Below are 23883 nucleotides of genomic sequence, written 5' to 3'. Positions count from 1 at the left end.
TCAGTACTTATTTCCGACTTCACTATAAATATGTGTGGACTAATTTGTTTTAGATTTTTTTTTAATACGCTGCTTGTTTCAAGTATCTGGTGTGAATTTGATAATGGCGTCAACTCAAATATTTAAACTAGGAAAAATGTGATGTATTCAGTACTTATTGTGTATCCCTGTACGTACATATAGTAAATTTATATGCTACATTGCAATAAAGGTTTTTGATGCATTGATACACCTAAATCTAGTAGAATAACTCTGATAATTCACATTAATCAATTCAGTAATAACATGCTTGACTGTCTGTGATTTCTCTAATTATTTTAATAATCATACTTCAAAAGTAGCTTAGACTTTAAAATGTAAAAAGTAAAAACTAAAGTCAAACTAATGCATTTAAAAAAAAGACAAATTGATCTGAAAAGAATATTTATTGATAGGAAGAACAAGTGCAATAAGTTTCAACATTAAGTCAATCATCCAGGGTAAAAAAAAGACAAGTTTATGCTGGAATGAGAGAATTGAAATGGCAAATCTGAAATTGCATACAGACCCAACTTGATCAAACATACTTGGAGAAATTACCAATGGTTTGGCCGAACAGCCATCATGACACACAATAACTCAAAACATAGCAGGTCAAAATATATTTGTGGAAATGTCTAAGTAGATGGACACACAACAACATATGTGTTGTAGTTAGAAATGCAAACAGCAATTAATCAAAGTGTTTGGTTCAACTATTTCAGTAACTGTCATAAATACAAATTACTGAGACATTAATTACACAAAAACAAAAGCTAAAGCTTCGGAATGATTCAGTTGGTGCTTTAACAGAAAGTGTTTAAATCAATGTGGTGAACACTAGACACTAAAAAAAAGAAAAATACAAAACTATGAAGAGTGAATACTGGTGAATCATCCTTTAAAGCAAGTCACACTTAGAGTGTTTTAGCAAACAGAAGTCATAAAATGCATGCACGATGCCAAGAGACACCATGCCCCTGATAATTCCAACTTCATAGCCTCCTTTCTCTTGTAGGATTAATTTCTCATCACGATTCTTAGACAGATGGTCTGGTTTTAGTTTCTACGTTTAATTAAAGCCGTTTACTGAATGCACAAATTAGTCCAATGGTTATTTTATACAACTGTTTGGGTTGAGCACATAGAGACTGGCTCACATCATCCATCACTTGCAGGAGGAAAACTGAGATGTTGCCCAGAAACTGTCACTTTCTCTTTGCCTGGTCCATGATGATGACGGCAGTTGGACATGACATTAATGCACCTGGTCCCCTCCATGTCTTGCTGCGGCTCCCACCGTCCATCTGATCCCCCTACCCCTGCTTCTGCTTCTTGAGGTAACGAGCGCGCTGGGACAGACCCATCCCCATCACGTAGCTGTTGAGCATCTTGGCTGGAAGCAGAGCTGTAGTCACCCAACCCTACAGAGGGAAATTACATGGTCATCTGGTGGCATTTACAAATAACAGATTAGCATTCATTATTAATCTCCAACCCACAGGAGCAACAAATGTGGCAAGCGTGTTTGTACAAGGGGAAAAAACTCAAGCAATTGTGCCATCTTATTGTATATGCCCTTTTCCAATTATGTCTGAACTACATGCCATTTGTTAAAGTCAGAGATCACAAAACTCATGTCCTTATTTGGGGACTATTTGAAGCTTTCCTTAATGCCACTTTAAAAAGCAAAAGAAACAATCCAAGTGTTTTTGTAGCTAGAAGGTGGCACTTTCTGGGGTCAGTGGATGAATTTACGAGCCTGTGCATTATGAAGGAATGCAAATGACTACTTTAGCAACTATGGGAAGTGTAGTACAGGTGGAAAGTTTACGTATTCCTCCACTGGCATGGAGTTCAATGTCATTCTATTTGGGATGTTCCTGATGCATATTAATAATTTGTATGGAGACCTCCTAGGTTTCAAAACCAAGATTTCTGCTCACAAGTATGATTTTCTGCAGGATCATATTCCCGATCCAAACGTCTACCCCAATGTTGGAGTAGCAGAATCAGAACCACAGACTTAACTAGGATAAAGAAACCGATGAAGGCTGGTTCTCTTCTGTGGAAACACTGGAGATAATAGTGCAAAAAGGATTCTCCATAAAAACACCGTCATGAAACTTTTCTACAACAGAGTGCCTTCAGTCAGAAGATTTTTCAGAGCTGCTGTAAAACTGACCACTACAGGAGATCCTTTATGCTCACAGCCATCAGCACCTACTACAACTCTGTGAAGAAACTTTGTAATATGAATTACAGCAAAAATTAATTTCAGATTTAATTTAATTGAATCAAATAAATAGTTCATTCATAAACAGGCTGAATGAATTAACTTAGTTGTGCTGGAGCAGGACTGTATCCAAAAGGTGAAAATAGTAGATTTCGAAAAGTGGACATTGGGACCTGCGCCTTAATGTTCAGCAACTCAACCATAGCGCTTTTTGCAGCAGTCAAAAAGCTTCAGGTGTAATCCTGAAGGAGCCTCTGGCAAAATCTGAAAAGATAACTTAAATATCTTGTTTCTCTGGGACAGCCATAGCTCACAAATCCCTAATGGGTCGAGGCCAGGAATTTTAAAAATGCTATACGAGAAGCCAGATTTATCCATCCATGAAAAGTCAGAACAATGATGAAAAGAAAATCTGTTGGGAGAAATTAATGTACAAAACCCACAAAAATGAGTCAAATGTGAAGCATGGTGGTGTTAGAATTATGGTAAATATCAATGCACTCCCATTGATACTGGATTATCAAAATAGTGGATGGGATACTGTAGAAGGGCAACCTCCATGTTCTTCAACTCCTCAAAGGAATGTCCAGATCACAGACACACATGGTTTTGGAAAGGATGATGAAGGTTCACATTAAGCTGCTGAAATGGCCCAAACATCTACACTTTTAATAATTTCTGGAACATAATTAAATGCCTGGGAGTTGGAATTTTAAATTCCAACTTTAAAACCATTGTAAGCATTTGATCCGTCACTACTTCACTCCAAGAGAAGATTGGTTCAAATGCATAATAAAAAGCCACAAATGAATGACATCAATGTTCACGGTGAGTATGTACACCTTCCACCTGCAATGCAAATCAATTTTAACTTTAAAGTGTTTTGCAGAAGAGATTCACAGTAAAACCAGATGATTTGGTTTAGAGTTTCAGTCCTCTCCCCAAGTGATGAGCAGGTTTATGCGGTCTAATCAGCAGTTTTACTCAGACTAACTGAAAACATAATGAACTCATTCTTCCAGCATGGAGAGAGCTGAGGAGAAGGTATGTGATTACAGCTGCCTATCTGTTTGTTAGCCTGATTAACAAACAAAAAACACAACCACATATAATCACATTGAACTTGCTGGTGAGGCAGCCAAGAAAGAGTCCGTTAAACTTCTCTTTGGATCCGTTTTCATTTAAGATGTGAAAAAAAGAAAAATGGAATAGACTTTAAATTGCTTAAGTGCAGTTTGAAATTCCAACAAAATTTTATCTTATTTTTAATAACCGTAATTAAGTTTCATCATATTTTGCAGCTGCAGTTTTTTTCCCTCTTTTACAAAATCTACGCATCACTCAACCTAATGTGGCTATATAGTAAAAGGAGAAAAGCAGTTTACTTTATGTAGTTAAAGACTACAAACCCAGTAAATGAGAAGCTGATTGAGCCCAGTTAAAGATGACCAAGAAGCACCATCATAGGCAATTTACATGTACTGGTTGGTCAAAAACTGCAGGAACAGCATGGAATTTCACACTCCACTCACTTATCCATTTAGTTTTATTATTTTAAGAGTATTACTATGTCATTCTAATTGTACAACCAAAGAAAAATAAGCAGCGGCACAGTTAACGGAACAGATGTTGTTTATCCCCAGAAAGGTGCAGATTGCAGTTTTACAGCAGTCTAAATTGGATACTGGTGAACTGTGGCTTAAAACTGTAAAACGTGCAGAGTGCCGAGACACAGCTGAACAGAGAGGGATTATCAGATAAACACAACAGCTCCGCTTGTCCGCTGCTTATGGACCGCTGAAATACTGTGGCTGAGGGCAGACAAGATCTGGGCTGAATTGATGCTATCTGCACAAAACCCAGCGACTGTGAAGAATTAATAAAAGCCTTTTTTATGACGAACATAATTCATTGACCACCTGTGTGCTGAAATAAATAGTGTCACCTAAATGTATAATCAATAAACATGATCGTTGATATTTAGGTCATATAGTCCACTGCAGCATGCTGACATTGACATATGCTTGTGACCTCTGATGAATGAAGGCACAGACTGGAAAATCAGGCCAGGACTGAAGTTTCCGCCTCATTTCTGATAAGGTGTCATTAGGATGCAGACAATGCTGAAAGGTAGTGAGGCATCCCACACCATTATTTTGGAGGATGTTTACTTCCAAACAGATGCTAGGAGCAGCTGTTGGAACAACATTACCTTTGTGAATAGAGGTGAGCTCGTAGGAGGCTCTTTTGTATAAAGTCAAACCGGAGCTTGATGAGCTTTTAACACAGTTGCCATGGCATACCTTCACCACGCTGCGCATGTATTATGCTGTTCCAGTTCTATAGCGCTGAGAAAGAAAGCTTATTTCTTTAAAAAATGGGTAACTCACTACAAGCATGCTTTCATAACTTCCATAGTCGTCGAGTCTGCACAAAATGTGTTTTAGTTGCTCCACAAGGTTATATAAACAAGCTACATAAAATATTTTTTTTCTCTATTTTGTACAAAAAATGTCAGCAGTTGTTTGCTATGGCTACACAACTGATAAACTAGAGATAAAATAAGGGATGGGTTTCTTAGCTGTGCTGGATTTTTTTTAGAAATGGATCAATAAAAAGAATGCTTCAGGTCATCCTGAGGCCTAATGGAGCTGAAGTTATCTACGTGTTTCTGAGCACAATTCAGAAAACAGTACAATCTGTAAACAAGTAAAAATTTAGGGTGAAACATCAATTTCAAATAATCCATTAAATAATATAACCTTTTCTTGTTCTCTGCTTCACTAACTTGAACTGAAATACTAATAACTGCTCAGATCTGGACTAACTGTCTGTATACTAAGAAGTATTTTTCAGTTCAATGTTATGAAACGGTTCAAGGAATGACTCCCCATGTGTTTCCTAAGAAACGATTGACTAAACAACAGCAATGACGTAAGCAGTTCACTTAAATAAATGGTTCTTAATTAACATGCACGCATATACGGTTGACCAGGATTCTTTTTCAGGAAACAGGGTCGTTTTCCAGGGACATTTGAACCCCAAATGCCATCCATCCAATTTTGTCATGTCTGGGTAAAAAGAGGATACAGCCCTGGTAAAGAGGTGATGAGGAACTCTAAACCTTTGGAGCGGAGCATTGTGCAGGGAGCTAAAACTCTCTGATTGGAAAAACCACATACAAGTAAAACAGCGCTCCAGCTTATATTTTCTGTAAATTTCATTTTTACCTGAAAAAAAGATTTAAGCTTAACAAAACAAGGTGTGTGACTGCTGTGTGTGCAGCTTAAAAATTAGAGATTTAATAGTAAGCATTTCCTTAAAGGATTTGTTCTGTTTTAGAAAGTAGCAGACATAAAACAAAGAAACAATAGATTGATGTTTTGCAACTGTAAAATACCAGGTTGTGATGCCAACTGAAGATCCCTCTTCTCTTTACCATGCCTCAAATGTGCATGAAAGGAAGGCTGCAGCTATGAAGTGCATTTAGAGCTTGTTACAGTTACACCTTACCTGGCATTTAGACTGACTTGACATAAGATACAAAGTGAACTCACTGTGAAATAATAAGTTAGTGGCCTTGATGTTACTTTTCCTTTCCCGTCTCATACTCTTTCTTTATAAGATGTTGGGATCTAAGCAATTAAAGTCTGAGTGCTTTTAGAAATGTTTCAGACTGTACCCACTGTTTTACAATCAGACGGATCCTTTATTGGTGTGATTTCACCTACAACACCACCTACCACTGGAGGCAACGCAATTAACAGGTTAAAGAGAGTAGCATAGTTTTAGAGAATTTCTGGTTCATTTCATGACATACCATAATAGCATGTGGCAGGTATCCATTGGTCTGAGTCTGCAGCCCCACAGTGTTGAGCTCAGCTGCAACGTAGCGCTCTGGACTAGGCTTGTCCAGGGTAGGGCGACGGATTTTACTCAGTTTGGTGGCAACATAAAATGGCAAAACGCTCTAAAAACAGAGAAATTGATTTAAAAAAAAACATCAATGCAAATAGCCTCATTATCTTTGCTTAATTTCCTGTTACCCCTCCCCAAACTTTAGTTATTAATCAACAGCACTTGATAACAGTGTTGGAACCCTTAGATTAGATTAGTCCATTAATTACCTGAATGATGATCCCTTTGCTCTTGTATTCAGCTTGCAGTCCTCGGGAGAAGAAGTCCACAAATGCCTGTTTGAAGCAAAAGCATGTGATTAATATTCCCTTTAGCCAAGTTCTCACCATTCTATTAATGAAAAAATAAAATAAAATAAAAAAGGTTTATCGGCAGGATCCTTACAAAGTTTTAAATTAAAAACTCCAGACCTTTTCAAACTCAAAAGCCGATTACTCAAGCCTTTGCACTCAACTTAAAATATAAATTTTAAAAAATCATAGAAAATGAAACACGAGGGAGGGAAGAATGGACAAAATAGAAAGGACAAATAAAATGGAAGAAAGGGAGGTAAAAAAAAAATGGAGCGAAGGAAGGAAAAAGCAGTAAAGAATGGAAGGAACGATGAGAAAGGCCAAGAAAGATAAAAGGGAAGGAAGAAAGAAATGAAAGAAAGGAAAGAACAAAAAAGGAAAGTAAGATAAAAAAGGAAGGAGGAAAAGGAAGACATTAAGGATACAAGGAAGGAAGAAGTAAAGGAGGACATAAGGAAGTACAAGGATAGCAGGGAGAGAAAAAAGAAAGCAGGAAATCTTCATTTAGCAACTTTTCAACATTCTTGTAGCAGTGTTTCAAGTTTCCACTACAGTGACTGTTTAGTTGCACATTCAAAGTGTGGATAATGGGATTCAGTAGGAAAAAAAAAAAAAAAAAAAAGATGCCAATGAACTTAAGTGTAACAGCGAGGGACAGACCATTTTCCAGCTACCAAAGAGAACATAACACTAATAGGCATTAATGCTGCTCTATTCCTACACATATCGATTAGGTTTTGCCTGAGGCAATGTTTGTCAATAAAACAATAATTTGTAAAATGAGAACAAGACAGCATTCTTCTCCTCGAAGGCTACAGTGCATGTAAACAAAGTGTTTATGAAGCTGAGATGTGCCTACAGGTATTCCTTCAAGTAACATTTGATGCGAAGGTCATACACCATGTACCGCAATTACCTTGGAGGCAGAATAGACGGTGAGGAGAGGAACAGGGTACATCCCACTGGCAGATGAGATGTTTAGGATGACTCCCTTTTTCCTAGAAACCACATACAATGGCAAAAAAAAAGAAGTTCTTTTACACCAGAAAGAAGGGGAAAAAGGCTGGTAGGTGGGGGGCAGCAGACACTTCAGCCTGAAATCAATCCCAGCAAGATAAAAGAATATGGTAGCACATGTACTCGCATGCTGAGCCAAAACTCCACTCGTAGTACATCAAAGTAGAGCTGGTGGATAATGATAAGATCAAAGATACAGCAACATCAATACTTAAATGTTTACAATCTGATGACATTTTTGCTTCAGCTCTTGGTACCTTCATCCTGATTTTTTCCCCTTCTGAAAATAAACTTTATTGTAAGGAAAATATTCAGCAAGACATAAATCCTTAGCACAATGATAACAGAAGAATACCATACATAAATCTATATGAAAGCATATGCATACATATAGATAAAGTCAGATGTTGCAAAACATATTAGGTAATTCTAAAGTTTTTGGTGTTAAATAATATAGAAAATTTTGATATAAAAAATACATATTTATTTTCTACAGATTTTCAAATAATTTATTCTAAAATACTTCTGTATTGTGGCAACTACGTCTTCCAGCTTGTAACAGAAAAAGCAACACTGTCTCCCCCTTTTGGCTGATTGAGAGCTTACCCCAGTGCCACTGGCATTCAGCGGATGCCACATTTGGCAAATGCCAAATTGTTTTGGGCAAACTGTGTCAGATTAGTTAATTTTTAGTTGGATTTTAAATATGGATGTCATGTATTCCAGGACAAAGATTTTCCAAAACAACTTGGTCGTTAGAAGGGTGTGATATTTGGCATAACACCAATAACGTCTCAGACAACAACCCATCTTATATTAACAGTAAAACAATGCGGTCTGATTATCTGGAATAGATCTGGTTTTTCAACTCCTGAGACAGCTTGCAATTATTAATGGTCCATGACTTTGGCTTTCTACCAAAAAAATGTTCTGAAGGAGAATCCTGCAGAATGACCCCAAAACAAACCTTTTATGGTCAAGAACCATCTGTTGTGCAGACTTAAAAGCACTGCGATAAAAGATGCACCAAAATTCTTCAACAGGAATATTTAAAAACTCATTGCCAACTATTACACATGCTAAAAAGAAACATGCAAGAAAGAAACCACAAAGATATTTCTAGTGGAGGAACCACTTTTTCACCGAGCTGTAGATTTTGCAGACAAATTTCTCAAAAACCCTTAAACTGTCAGTGGAAGAATTTTGCTGGGGTCTGATTTAAGTTTGGGCACAGCTCCAGAAGTGGTCAAAAAAGAATCCAATCACATTTTCCTTCTACATTTCATTATGTGCCTTCATCATACATCCACATACTCATTTACGGAATGAACATGAATAAACAGCTCTTTAATCCTTTCAATATGTATTCTAAAACAGATTTGGTTATTGACCTAAACATATTTCCTCTCAAGGTAAAAGACATTTTTTGAATAATAAATATTTTTTAATTTAGCCAAAAGCTTGTTAATCCAGAGTTTCATAATATTCAATATTTTGCTGAAACATTTCTGGCAGCAATCAAGTCTCCATAGAAACAGCTTTACAAACTTGGTACACATATTTTAAGGTATTTCTCCAATTCGTCTCTGCAAATCTTATGCTTAGCAAGGTCGGATGAGGAATATTTGTAAACAAACTTTTCCAGAAATGTTCGATTGGATTTCAGTCCAGGCTCTGGCCGGGCCATTCAAGGACATTCACAAACTGTTCCTAGAGCCACTCCTTTCTCCTGGTGATTGCTTTGAGTCATTGTGTTGGAAGACGTAGAGTTCCAGAGCACTCTGTGGGGGGCGGTCTCAAAGGATCTCTCCATATTTTTTCCCACTGTCATTGTATCCTTGTGCACCCACTTTCTTTACTTAAGCACATCTTTACAACATAATGCTGTAAACGCTTAACAGTGTTTTCTTTTGTTTTCAGTGTTTCATCAGGCCAAAGATTTTTTTTTTCTCTGGGTCTGAAAATCTATAAGATGCTTTTTTGGCAAAAATTCAACTTTGCTGCAAGTTATCTACATGATCTCCTTAACATTCACTCATATTTGACAGCACTTCGGTCAATCAGCCAGTTTTTCCTTGATGTTCTGCAATCAAACTTAAAATTAAGTAGGGATTGAGAATTTGACATGTCAGCTAAAAACGTCTCTTTCTCTGAATGAGATGCTAAAGACGTCAGAAGTTTTGTTTTATTTTATTACTGTATTTGATTTGTCGTTGTTAATGTTGGTGTAATCGTTAAGCAATTTGGTCAAATTACGTTTCTAATATGCTATTTAAATAAATTTGACATCAATTTACCATAATAGGTCAAACTGGTGGAGTGAGTAGTGAATGGCTGAAGTTCTGGATCATTCCATCTTCAGAGAAAAACAGTGCACGTCTGCCTTGGAGACCATTGAGTTCTTGGTCACCTCTCAGATCCGTATTCCCCAATTATTCAGTTTTATTATCTGGTCAGATCTAAATATGGTCCAGCTGGTTTTAAACTTATTCCCTTTCTGAACTGTGTTTTTCAAGGGAGTTCAATGCTGTCAAAGTAGTTCTGTCTCACCACATTTGTGCCTTGACACAATCCAGTCTCTGAGGTCTACAGGTCATACCTTTGATATACCGATGCTGTCAACAGGGTGACCTTCTACAGACAAGTGTGTTTTATTTCAAATCATGTTAAAGTCAACTAACTTTATCGTAGGTCTTTCCAGTTTTTCATAATAGGCTACTTAATCAAGATTTCTTTCAATAAAATCTGTTTTAGAATAAATCTGTATTGTGTGGAAAAAGTAAATAAGTGTTCATATTTTTTTTCCAACGTCGATGGCATTTCTGTATGGGAAAAAAAACAAAACAAAACAAAAACAACTCACCTTTCTACCATTTGAGGTAAAACAAGACGAGTCATCTGGGGAGGGGAGAGGAAAGCAATTAAAAAGAGATGCCAGAGAGACGCTGAACAGAAATTACAGATAAAGAATGCTTATTGTTTGTGTGTGGATGTGTGCCTGCAAACATACACCTGTGTGGGAGGTGTGTGAAGAAGTGGTCAGAGAGGTAACACAAAGAGAGGGAGGAAATGTTAATGATAGCACAGGGAGCCATTTGGAGAAATATTGAATGACCTAAATTAAGTGTTAAAAGAGTGGGTGGACTTTAGCTGCTTCTCTGGGAGCTGCTATATGCGGATAACAGGGACGGAAGTGACTTACTGTGTTTTATGTCACTGTTTCCCATGTTTTTGTGTGTGCGTGAAAGAGTGTTCTCATCTGTGCGTGACTAACTGGCAATACACACATCAGAAAAAAATCCCAGCAAACTGAATCCACTTAAGACAAACGTAATTACTCAGAGGTGGTTCAGATACCACAGGGGAAAACTAATGATATGAGCATAATTCAAACTTTATAAAGTTTTATTGGACGCAGACTGGGACTGAGCTAGACATTTAACTTAATATCTGCTACAGGTTTCCAAATAAGCTTGCATACGACAACATTTATCAAACTCTAGATTTATTCCACCTAATTTTTTACAACCCGAGTTCTTTTTTTTTTTTAAGAAACATGCTGGACTGTCAGTTCAAAAGCAGAACTACCAATCCATCAACAGAGTCAAGGCTGTAATTACAGCTAAAGGTGCATTATCTAAATATCAAATGGTAGCCAGAAAAACTTATGCAAGCATGATCTCAGCATACATGGTTGGTTTCTTTTCAGGCTGGTATTTGAAAATGTTTTCCTTCTTTTTAGTTACTGTGATTAAAAACTTATTCATACTTACCTGGCACACTGACGTTATGTTAATGTTGATCATTGTGTCGATGAACTGAAATAAGAACAAGACCAGTTAATCATCTTGAGGAATTATTTTCTGAGTTTAAGTTTTTATAAATTTTCATGGTCATACAACACCAGTCCATTTCTTACAAACCCAACTGATTTATTAAATTATGAGAGATGAATTTTAGGCAGTTTTTAATTCAATTTAAATTCAACATAAGTGATCTGAGCAAAGCCTGAACTTCAATTAGATGTCAAATGAAAGGCAACTTACCGTGTCCAGGTTGGGAACGTTGAGGAAGAACTCAGGGTAGGAGTAGGATGTGCCCACATTGTTTACTACAAAATAAAAGTAGATTTTATTTTATTTTTTTTTTAAGTGACAGAGCCTGAAAATACACTGAAAACCCCTGACTTTAAACCAGAAAAAGACTCAATTTTATAAATAAAAATGTGGAAAAAAGTGCAATTCATTTTCTTGTCTTTTGGGGGCAGCAAAGGGTTGTTAAACCAGATGCACATAAAGCTATAATTTAATATTTTATGTTTATGCATTTAACAGATTGAGAAACAACTCAGAACATTATTCAAGAACAAAAAAATTAATTTTAAAAAAGTATAGTGCACAGTAAAATGCTGCAAAATATATTTCAAATTCATTCTCACAAATTGTATGCAATATAAATTTTTGCAAATAACTGCTTTAACCAGTTAGATATTTAATGATTCATTTGATTTGAGTTGTTGAAGTAAAAGGTCATTAAGAAACAGCAGCTGTAGACAGATGCCAGTTAAAAGAATGTGATGTCTGGAATAAGATGGAAATAATTATTTTTTTTCCGATCTTTATATGAGGACTATTTTTATTATAGATCCTCAGAAGACAGATACCAACACCATTTCTAAATTATTTATTAATCACAAGTAAATTCAGCATCAAGACCTTTATCAACATTATTGCATTTAATTTTGTAATGTGGAGTCTTTTACAGTATAAGCACTCAATACATAGTTGGGGCTCCTTTTGGATGAATTACAGCATTACAGGGTCTAATGTCATAACTTGACGTAACTTAACTTGAATGTCATAAATATTCTGAAATATTCTAAAAAAATTATTTTAGTTTGAAAAATTAACAGAAACAAATGTTTGAAATACATCACTATTCAATGAGTTTCACATTTTAAACTGAATTTCTGAAACAAAATGATCTTTTCAAAAACAACTGAACTTATTGAGATGCACAATCCCACATATGCAATACTTGCATTAACACAGATGAGATAAATAAAGAGCATGAAATAAATAAAGAGCATTTTAGAAAGAAATTCTCTTATATTCAAATAAAATCCTAAACCCGAGGTGAACGGTGCACCAGACTTACCCAGCACGCCAATCTCCAGTCCCGCAAGGCCCTCTTCAATCTTTGCATAAATATCTATAGCACTGAAGTCTGCGGCAATCGTTTTGGTCTCCACTCCACATTTGCTTGCTGGGGACAAAATCATGCATTTGAGCTTAGTAAATAGGGATATTAGAGACAGCAAAAGGGTTAATTTAAATATTTATCCAATATGTTCATCACTGACAGAATCCCTTTTATCCAATTGCGTGGATTCACAGTTGGCTCCAGCAGGAGGCTTTACTCCTCCAAAATAAAACCCCTGCTGCATCTCTACAGTACTGAAAGGATCACGTGCAAAACACTCAATTCAGTGCTATATCATTTAGTCACTTGTCAATTAGGCCCTTTGGGTGATAAAACACTTCAGGCTGAGGATGAATGAGGATATGCAGCAAGGATCTTGATGGCTAAGCCCTTGTCCAGCAGCTCTTTGCCTTAATGGATCACCTGTATTAGTCTTTTTCTTGGGAAGACAAGCAATATTGATTTCCCTTGACACAGAAATGTAAGACTTGTTTGAATAATTGCTTAAAAACACTAATACTCTGTCATCCTTAATATTTTATTATGATGTGCCATGTTAGAAGGAGAAACAAACCAAACAAACAAAAAAAAAAAATCAAAGATGATGTCAAAAAATAAGAGTGCACATATCTTACCAATTGCCTTGGATACATCGTCAAGTTTCTCCTGAGAGCGACTAATCAGAATGATGGCAAAGCCTCTGCGGGCAAGCTGTTTAGAAGCAAAGGAAAAAAATAATCAAGTCTACGAGAAAACAAACAAATCATGCTGCTGTAATCACAAAAATAAGAGAAAATAAAACGAGCAAAAAAAAAAAAGTTGCATCATTAATTGGAGTTTTCATTCACATGTAAAAACATGTAAACAGAATCAGAGAAAGATTCATTTTAAGACAGATTCTATGAAGAACCACATAACTAAAACCATACACTACATATATAAACAAGCTTGGAAAACTAGCATTATAAGATACAAAACTTCCTTAATGCAACCTCTGAATGAGAAACATTATCCATGCCATCCTACCTCCTCCGCATATGCTTTCCCAATCCCATCTGTGGCTCCTGTTACAACTGGAAGTTGGACAAAAAAGGACAAACAAGTAGAATTAGCATTCTTCCCATTAAATTGGTATACTTACACTGAAAAGGGGAGGCAATGGTATGGCTGTTTAGATCGTTCACACACTCAACTGTGAGTAGTTAAAGTAGTCTGTAGAACCAAATAATCGTATTTATCTGCTACTGTAACATTATGCGACTGTCAAACTTGTCTGACTTGTCTGGGGCGACTGTCAGACAAATGTTGGATCTTGTGTGCAGAAGTTGTTCTGATGCAGTTATAAGAATAACAATAAGTTAGGTCAGTGGTGTCAGACACTGCTCACTGTTCTTTGTATACTGTGCTCTGTATATTTATACAAAGTAACTATAGTATTTGCAAGAAAACTGTGCAAATAGCAGCAGAGATGCCAACCTATTGGGACCAAAACCTACAATAAAACTGGTTTTGTGCATTTCAGATGCAGCAGCCTATCACCAGAGGAGTTCTCCAGTTCTGCAACGGCTTCACGTGTGAGACAGGAGACATATTCAAAGAGTGACGTTATTTTAGCCAGAGAATTCTAAGTGACAAGTCGAGTTAACAGTAATGGAAAACTTTACAGATTTGCAAGTCTTGTGGGAAATGTTTCAACCATCTTTGTAATTACAGACTGAAAACATTCACCCTTTCAGCTTTGCAAAATAGCTTAACGTTAGATATGGAGAGAATCTGTGAATATCAGTTTTATCACAAAATCTTAACTGGATTTTAGTGTGGCTTTCAACTGGACTGTTCCAAGACAAAAATGCTTTGATCTAAATTTAAACCATCTTAAACATTTTGGCTCTGACTCCGGAAGGTGATCCTTCAACTAGGGCAACAATTGTTGGCTAATATATTTTAAGTGCTATGAAACTTCCTAATGTAATATCTAGTCAGTTGAACAGAGTTTTACGGCAGCCAACGTTCACAGCGGACACCAACGGCATTACGCAAAGGGCGAAAGACACAGGGTGTCGGAAGCACAGAAGTGAAAAAATATGAAAGTAGGCATATATAACTGATATCTTCCAGGATTAGCTTATGTTTAGTTCCTTCCAACAAGGGGAATAGTATATGCTCAATGTGATGCTCAGTGTTAGTTTTCCACCACACACTTTCCACTTTCAGGTGAAGAATTACCCAGCTGTTTGGGAGACATCCATGATTGTGTTCTGGATGTCCATGATGTAGTTCTTCTTACTAGTGCTCTCTAACAAACCTGTGAGGCCTTCAAGTAACATGTGCATTTAGATGGAGATTACATAACCCACGAGTAAACTACTCACTGGACTTTCTTTATAAAAAGAGTATAAAAGGATAAAAGAGTAAAAGTGGACTGAAAGCAAATGCAGGCCACACTTTTCAGATTTGATTTGCAAAAATCTATGAAAACCATTGATTATTTTCCTTAAACTTCAAAGTGCTTTGTGATTATCCTTCTATCCATCCTACACATTTCAATGAATTTAAGTCTGTGGTTCAAATGGAAAAATAAACACAGAAATAAAAGACACTATTTAATCGATCTTTCAAACAATTCTCTATGATATTAAGCTCACAAATAGGTTACGTCTAGCCAGTGTACTCTATTCTGAAGTAGAAGCATTAAGAGATGTGAAAGTATTTTTAAGACACAACCATGGATCTCTGTGTAGTCTTATATCAAGAACACTTGATATTAGATAAACATTGACTGGCCAAGCCCCAGCAAGGCCAAGTGGAAAATTGTTTGAATAGAAAAAGGGCAGAAGCAAATGAAGCAAGAGCTTTCAGAAAACTCTGGCTCTCGGGTTAGCGGTTATAAAAAAGGAAAGCTTCTTTACAGACAGAAAAGGCACATGCAGAACCAACAAAGCAAACAAAAATGATAGCACCAAAAAAGAAAGCAGCATCAATACACAGACTAACAGTGCCACCTACAGAAACTTACGAGACATCTAGAAAATGCTGTGCAAACACGGCAACGATGAACAAGCTTTACAAAAACAATAAAAAATAAAACACTGAATACACCTTCAAGGTTAAAGAGACTGTCAATTCAAGCTGATGTTCTGCAGAAAGAGATGTGCAGAGCTGCTAATGTGACAGATGAGGACAAAGAAAAGAGAATGCAAGTTCTCTCTGTCATAGGTAGCAGCAGAGCGAGCAGATGCCCTGGAAATGCCTGGCACAAACAGCAGCAACAGCAGCAGCAACAGACTATTTTTAGCAGTCCCCAGCTTTCAAAAAGAACGATTCAACACATCCCTTGCTAAATATAACAAAACGTGGATTGAGACAGGAAGCGCTACGATATGTCCCGGTATGACCTAAAAAAGCTCTGTTTAAGAGAAAAACTTATTTTATCCGTGGGTGAACCCACTTTTCTTCATTCATTATCATTTACATTTATGGATTTTTTTTTTAAATGAATTCCCAGTTGTGGCTTAGAAAGAGAGAAAAGTACATTTATAAAAATACTACTTTATAAGTTGGGGGCAGTAAGGAGGACAACTTCTAATGCCTCTTCTAGAAATGACAATATACATTTAGGCTTAATGAATACTAAGCAACAAGGAAGAACAAGACTAACTATACAGAGTTAAAAAATGAGCAAACAAATATGTCCCAAAGGGGATTGGTACAGTGAAAAGAAGAATTTGTCAACCATCTGTCCCTGCTTGCAAGGTGGCAGAGAGGTCTGGTGTCAGTCTTCAGCAGCCATCGGGCAACAAGTGAGGCACACACCCTGAGACACCCAGGAGAAACAACTATGCAGACACACACTTTTTAAGGCAATTTGGGTTGGTTCCACTAGGCCATAAATAAATGCTGCCTTTTAATTTCAAAATATTACATTTTTGTGCACCTTTTAGCACTGCACTTGCAGTACCAAAATTCAATTGCTTTAGGGAAGTCCCTTACGTGATGATGGGTAAGCTTTAGTTTTATGTTTTTGTATTTTTTTTATGAGCTTTGACTATACAGTGTGATAGTTGCACCCAAAAGACTGATGATTTTTCATATACTGTCCATCTCTAGCCATAATGTAGTAAATGTATGGAATAAAAATATACAGGTAAAATCAGTGATTTTTTTTCCTCTCCACTAAGCACATTACTTCACAATGACGGTTATTTCACAATGAAGATTGCCAGACACTTGGTAATCTTTCCTGTGGAGAATAAGCCAGCAAGATTAACCAGTTAAGCTTCATCTCAACAGGTTTACAGCAATTCTGAAATGTCAAGTTTACAAATCTAAAATTATAAAGATGTTTGGCCCTACCCCGTCATTTCTGTCGAATGAGAGCAATGATGGTCACCGGTGTGGCTTTGTTTATAAATTGTAGTCTGCTTGCAATGAAGCATAATGTGAAAGCAAACTGCACCAAACAAAAAAAATAAAATAAAATCCATGTTTGGTCTGGACCAAACAAGCAAACCAAACGATTCTCCTGGTGTGAACACACCCTTAGACGCAACCCTGTCCCAACAAACTTCGATCAAATGAATGGCTCTCAACAGACCTTTGCCAAACGTGATGACATGCTGAAGAGGTAATTAAATAATTTGTTCCAGTTGTGTTGGGGGCAGAGATCCATCTAAAACCCCTAGGACAGTAGATCTCGAGGATCAGGGCTGGTAACCCCTGGTGAATCAATATTCACCTAAGATCTCACTACGAGTCAAGATCCTCAATTACCTCTTTGAACTACAACTAGCTGTAAATCCAGGACTGTGAGCACCAAAAGCAACCGACGGCTTTCTGAAATGGTTCTAAGAATCAGTTAAAAGGCTCCAGCAGTGCATATATGCTGTGTAAGACCATGTTTGATGGGAAGCCATCATTGTCTGTGGATACTTCCACCAGAGAATGCAATTTGAATGATCAGACAGATGACGCATTTTCTTTGAATCTCCATTTAAAAGGCTAGAAATAAAAGAGCCATGAAAGAAATAAGAACATGTTAAGCAGCATTCTTCAGTCCTTTGAAATAAAATGCTGTAATTTCAGTAAATCCACTTTGAGTAACCATTATTTTATAGATTTTCCCGAGCTACAATATTACTCAAATGTCTGAGCACTCTGACTCATAAGGAAGATATGTCCTAATTTGAAATGTACACTATTATGAAACACATTTGTGTGTGTGCCACATTGTATTTTAGATTTAACTGAAGGGCTAAGATGTTCATTAGAAAATAGTTAAAAGCAGCAAACATGTAAAGGTCTAGACACATTTAATATAGGACATGATTGTTTTAAGTTTTTGGATGACTTAGGAAAGCTAGCTGATCAGAGTAATTCAGCTGAACCATTTTCTCTTCCACTTCAATTTTTTATTACTTAGTATTTCTCAACCACACAAAATCCCTCAAAAAACATTGACATTTGTAGTTGGAATGTGACAGACAGGGGAAACCTCAGGAGGGATTCAATGTTTCTTTTTAAATGCGTCATTTATTTTCAGAATAATCAATTACCTAAGCCAAATTTTCTAAATTGTTTTCACTGCCTCATCTAATGCATGGTAGATAAAACCCTTTGTAATGTTTTCAGCCCAATAAGTCTGAAATCATATTAGATTCAATACTGTTTGCACATTAGTTTGATACATCAAATGTGTTTTCATAAAATGGTGCCCATGCTACTTACAAAATCTAATATTACTTCCATAACAATGAAGCTTATTCAAAGCACACATTCTTCTTATTTTACACTATTTATTCTATTTCTCCCTCTATTCATCTTTTTTATTGAGCCCATCTCTCTTTTGTGTGATACTCTTGAGTGCAGATGATGCTGCGATGCCAGGCATCCTCTAGGGCTGCAGGAGAGCCAAACAGAAAGGACCGGCCGAGAAAAAAGAGAAAAGAAAATGACAAACACGAACATGGGGGATCCTGGGGGCAACTAAAAATAGCACAGGGAGAGAGGAGGGCGGGGGTACGGGAGAGTCTGTAGGCGAAATGATGAGGGAAACATAGACTGGTTTATTTTTAGGCATTTTAAGAATGAACAGTTTTTCAGGCAGAACAGGAATAAAAAGTAAGATTTTACAGCTGAGTGCATGTTCCCTTCACTCAAATAAATAAGGATCTATTTTCAGAGCTGCTGTTGTCTTCTGTAAAACTAGGTCAGACCGGATAAGTGTCCTAAATGATACTGCTACTATGTGCATATGAACCCCTGTTATCAACACAACCACTCATTTCTCAGGTCTCCACCAACATCAGTCATTTTAGGTCTTGTATATGCAGAAGTAATCATCACTGAAAATAATCTGAGACCAACAAATGTTTAACTAAGTCAATCACATGTCAGAATAATAGAACATAGCTGCTTACTGCCTCACTAATTTAATAGTAAAAATAGCTCAAACTGATTTTCCAATATACAAATATGTTGACAAGATGTTTGCTTCATAGGTAAGCTCAGGGAGAAAAAATAAAAAAAAACATCTGCCTTTATATTCCACGCTAATTTACATTTAAAATTGTCTCATATATTAAATAATACTACAGCAGGATGTACCGCTTATTCAATGTGACAAAAAAGTAAATAAATTACAAAAAATAAAACAATCCAATTTCACAAAGCAACTCATTAAGTATTGCAGGTAATGACCAGCAGAGGGAGACATAGAGTTCCACTCAACAGAGAAAATCCAGAAATTTAAAGTTGCAAAGAAAACACAGCATAAAATGTTAGCTGGATTAATAAATGCTTATAAATGTATAATTGATCCAAAACATTGGATAAAATGTTTTTATTATTATAAGTTTTCTTCACAAACAAAAATCTTAGCGTGTATGTTTTTGCTATAACAATCATTTTCATCCATATACATGACTTAGCATGTTCAACCCTAGGGTCAGGCTATGCAGGGCTCAAACTACAAAGAAAAAAAGCAAGCAACATCTCAAGCTACACACACATCAGACAGCAAGGTCAATGTGAAGACTATCACACTATTAATAAAACATAGACAAAGTAACTGAGCTGCAAAAGGGTAGGGTGGCTTCTCTGGGTCAGGGACCAGGTCCTGTCCCAAGCAGTGGATGGATAGATGGTCATTAAAATATCTAACTCACTCTGTGCCAATACAGCCTGTTAGCAGTTGTGTTAAATGGATTCCAAAGATAAGCAAAATAAAATGAGTAAAATTTATAATGTGATAATGTGCTTTACAATATTGAAGCATTACTTTATTTTTTTTCTGGCATGTATACCACTAATAACTCTGAGATCTTTGCTAAGCAAGTGGATTTCGTTAGTATGCAACTACAAGGGCTCAATCATATTTTCATAGATGCTCCCTTCTTTTGCTCAACATCTCTTACACACACAGTTTGTTGAACTGTGGGAACCACTGAACCAGAATCTTGAGGATTCTGCATCTCATGTGTGCCTCATTTATGAATGACTCTGGAATTGTGATATAATCAGGCTGTCCTCCCAATCAAGTCCACTTCACTGAGACAAAGTTTGTGAATGAAAGTAGCAGTGGAGGCCAACAGGCTCCTTTTGCCTCACTGCATATTCTAAATCATTTTGCATGAGTGATCCAAAAATAAACTCTCTTCTCCCTCTGATGAAGTTCCATTTATAGCCACACACACACACAAAAAAGATCAAAAGCAACTTCAGTTCCCAACTTCACTTCCAAACATTTTCCTCTCTCTGGCAGACTGATGTCACTGTGCATGTTAAAAGGGATTCTGGACATTTTCAACTAAAACAATCTGCCCAATTTCTCTACAATCTAAATCACCAAGATCAATAGCTCAAAACAGATTACTTTTAACTATTGGAGTTCCCATACGGTATGCCCATTTCTAACACACACACAGTCTTACAGCATCTGTGTTGAAATGTGGACTTCGAACTCTAGGGCTACGCGTATGAAGTAACATCAGGTAGCCTGTTCAAATGTCAAGGTTTGATCAGTGAGCAACATGGAAAAATGGACAGTATTCAATCTGATTTGATGATCCACTCGAACCATAATCCAGTCACAAGATTTACTACAGTTTACAACCAAACTGTCTGATCATTCCATCGTGTTCAACATACCAGAAGGCAGTCACCCGCATTTTCTGCTATGGCAAACAAGATAGGTCAAGAGATGTGTGTGCGCTGCTGCAAAATGGGAAGATAAATATAGATTCAGCAGATGTGAATTATTAAAATATGTTAGAAAAACGGCTGCATGGCAGTGTCACAAACTACTATGTTAATTTTATCAAATAAAACTTCGGTTTACACATATTTTGTAGCTACGATTAGTTATGCAGACCAACAGCATGTTAAGAGTATGGACAATAAGATTGTGATAAATGTATAAAGTTTATCAGATTTGGCTCTTTCTTACCTTCCTTTTTGCAAACTTGATTCAGCACATTATCATTCATTGCAATTCTATACATTTCTCAAACAGACTGGATACATTGTAGCTGGGAACAAAGAAAACAACTGCAACTAGTGACAGTTGAATAGTACACATTGTCCTGATACTGGCACAGCTATTTTCTCATTTGCAAGGCCTTTCTAAGTGTTATATATAAAGCACAATCTAGTGAGATAGTGTCTTCACTCTAAAGACTATCTGTTCCTTAAGTCAGTACCGAAATGGGAAAAAGGGCATGTAGGCATGCAGACATTTGCAACAAGATTTTAAGTCTTCAGGAACGGATGTTGCAGATCAAAATGAAAATAATATACCACATATATTTATTGGTCAGAGATGGGATAAAATGTTTCCCCAGATTTGGATAAAAATAAAAATGTGTTGATGCTTATGGCTGTGGGCAGGAGGATCTTCATAGCAGTCTGTATTACAGTGTCTCTGAAAAAGCCTAAGAGAAACTCTGCAATTTCACCATACTATCAAATGGCAATTGAATTAGGGCTGTTGTAAACTAATATTTTAGTAATCGAGTAATCTATCGATTATTCTTACGATTAATCGAGTAATCGGATAAAAAAAATATAAAATGAAATATTGGTAAATCTGGCATAATACCCGTGTTACTATCAGATATCAATATCAGTCCAATTTTTCATATTTGAGCATCCCTAACAGTTGCTTTTTTGTAGTTTAGAAAACTAACCTGTAACAATAATAGCTCACTTTCTAAGTAAACCAGAAGAAAAGTTATAGAAAAATCTGAAATTATATTGAATTTAATAACAAAGAGGCAGGCTCACAAATATGCTTATAAAAAATGTCTACAATCCAGCTTTTAGTTTATGTATTCATCTTCAGTGAGTTTAATAGATTAATTAAACTCACCTTGCCACCTAACCTGTCACGCTTTGGGTTTGAAAATACGGGAAATGCCGCCTGGAGTGGGAGGAGAGGGCGAATGAACGAACGTAAGATGGGGTGGAGGGGAGGAAATAGACCAGCGGACTGACGAACCGTTAGACCGGGGGACGAACACGGGGGGAAGCAATACGGGATATTTACGACACCTTCACTGGTCACACTCAGAAACTCATCTACCAGCCATGTACGATGCGCTCCGCCACCCGTTTCTTCAGACCGGGATATGAAATTTATTGTGCGGTTCGTCGGTAAAGCTACATTTACACGGTAAGCATCAGCTACTCAGCCGCCCGCCCTGTTCAGTCTACCGCTCACCTCAACGCTCTTCCCGCCGTTCGCTTTCAACCAGCAGCCCCGGAGGAGAAATGCTGCTGTACTCCAGGCATTCCCCAGTCATTTTAAGGATGCTTATTGGTTCCCCAAAAACGATAAAAAGTCGGGCATTATCATCAATCAATAAAATCCCCACGGGCCAATCTTGAAGATTGGACTTTATGCCGCTGAGACTTAGCTTTTGTCAACAACTCAGGCGGAAGTGAGAGCTCCGCGCAACGCAAATGAAGTCCCGGCCGGAACACGGTGCGCTAACTAATAAAACATAAATTAACGAAGCTTCGAGGCAGGTAAATTTTCCTCGAGGAATTTTAGTAATCGAGGTACTCGAATCATTCGAGGAATCGTTTCAGCCCTAAATTGAATTAAATTACATGCCGTTTTAGGTTTTAGAAGACAAACTGTCTTACTTAGTTTTCAATAAATAGGGTCAGTTATTGGACATGGCGATCACCAGTCTGAGCTTCTCTGTCCAACTGATAGGTGCATCTTTATGATGACATATTTCTACTCTCGCTGTAATCCGATTAACAAGAGAAGTATAATAAAATATAGACCTGACAGACAGATGTAGATATATCTTATATCAAAACAATACATGTTGGGTTGCTAGTACAACAATATGCAAGATTTGCTGTTATCATTTGACGTCTCTTGTTACAATTCTCACTTCACCAAAACCTTATCAAAAAGACTCACTGTCACTTTTTTTCTGCATGATTAAGACCAGTGTTAACTGCGATATTACTTGACATTAGTGTTTCCAGCCTTCTAGACTCTCACCTGCCCACTTTCCCAGTTTGTTGGGGGAGATCAGTCTTCCGTTGCCCAGCACCCACACCCTGAAGCCGGACAGTAGCCGGTACACGGAGCACACGGACAGCCAGGCCGCGGTTAGAGCACCCAGCCAGAACAGCGGCGCTTCCACGGCCTTACACATGGCTTCTCCGCTGAAAGACATTCCCGCACCGGTCCTTCCTCTGTCTCTACTCTGTGGTGACACTGACACCTGGACTTCTAACCTCTTTACTAATTAAACAGGCGCTGCTCAAAGTGCAAAGGGAATCCCAGCTTAGACGCCCGAGTCAGACGCTTCCTCATGTGTGTTTCGCTGCTGGTGATTGGGTCCTTCTTCTTCTTCTTTTGTACGTTTCTTAGCAACAGTGAAAAACCGAAGCATTATCACCACCTACCGTTGAGCAACATGTCAAGAATTCAAACTGTTCAATGATCGATAACTGGACCATTCTCTTTTTCTCTGGAAATGAACGATATTTTTGTGATACAGATATTTTTTCTTGAGTTGTTTTTTTATTATTATTTTATATTCTATCTTATACTCTGGAATAAAATAGATATCCGGCTATATCTTTTCACTTATGAACAACGGAATTTTAATTTAAGCTTATTGTATTTATTTATAGATATAAAGACCCGATTTATAATTTACTTAACTCTACAGCTTT

At 37.0% G+C, this 23883-nt stretch overlaps 1 protein-coding gene across 1 annotated transcript; it reads right to left on the bottom strand.

Moving 5' to 3' along the window:
* Positions 1-406: 406 nt before the first annotated feature.
* On the bottom strand, positions 407-23548 carry hsd17b12b (hydroxysteroid (17-beta) dehydrogenase 12b). The gene is made up of 11 exons (XM_014970861.2): positions 23201-23548; positions 13711-13757; positions 13320-13395; positions 12640-12747; positions 11529-11593; positions 11256-11300; positions 10346-10380; positions 7382-7463; positions 6382-6447; positions 6075-6224; positions 407-1442 (listed from the first exon to the last, which is right to left on the bottom strand). Exons 1-11 carry the CDS (start codon positions 23376-23378, stop codon positions 1335-1337), a joined length of 960 nt encoding a protein of 319 aa, XP_014826347.2. The 5' UTR covers positions 23379-23548; the 3' UTR covers positions 407-1334.
* Positions 23549-23883: the final 335 nt, after the last annotated feature.

This window comes from Poecilia mexicana, unplaced genomic scaffold (genome assembly GCF_051168715.1).
Source record: "Poecilia mexicana isolate PSO_F unplaced genomic scaffold, ASM5116871v1 scaffold_3, whole genome shotgun sequence".
NCBI classification, from domain to species: domain Eukaryota; kingdom Metazoa; phylum Chordata; class Actinopteri; order Cyprinodontiformes; family Poeciliidae; genus Poecilia; species Poecilia mexicana.
This window is presented reverse-complemented; position numbering and strand designations above follow the sequence as displayed.

What these genes read in the sequence shown, in the direction of transcription:
- hsd17b12b (XM_014970861.2), bottom strand. Translation starts at nt 23,378, where the DNA reads ATGTCTTTCAGCGGAGAAGCCATGTGTAAGGCCGTGGAAGCGCCGCTG. An exon ending in TTACCTCAAATGGTAGAAAG is followed by an intron (nt 7,464 to 10,345) that starts GTGAGTTGTTTT and finishes TGTGGTTTCTAG; the next exon opens with GAAAAAGGGAGTCATCCTAA. An exon ending in GCAAAGGGATCATCATTCAG is followed by an intron (nt 6,225 to 6,381) that starts GTAATTAATGGA and finishes CTCTGTTTTTAG; the next exon opens with AGCGTTTTGCCATTTTATGT.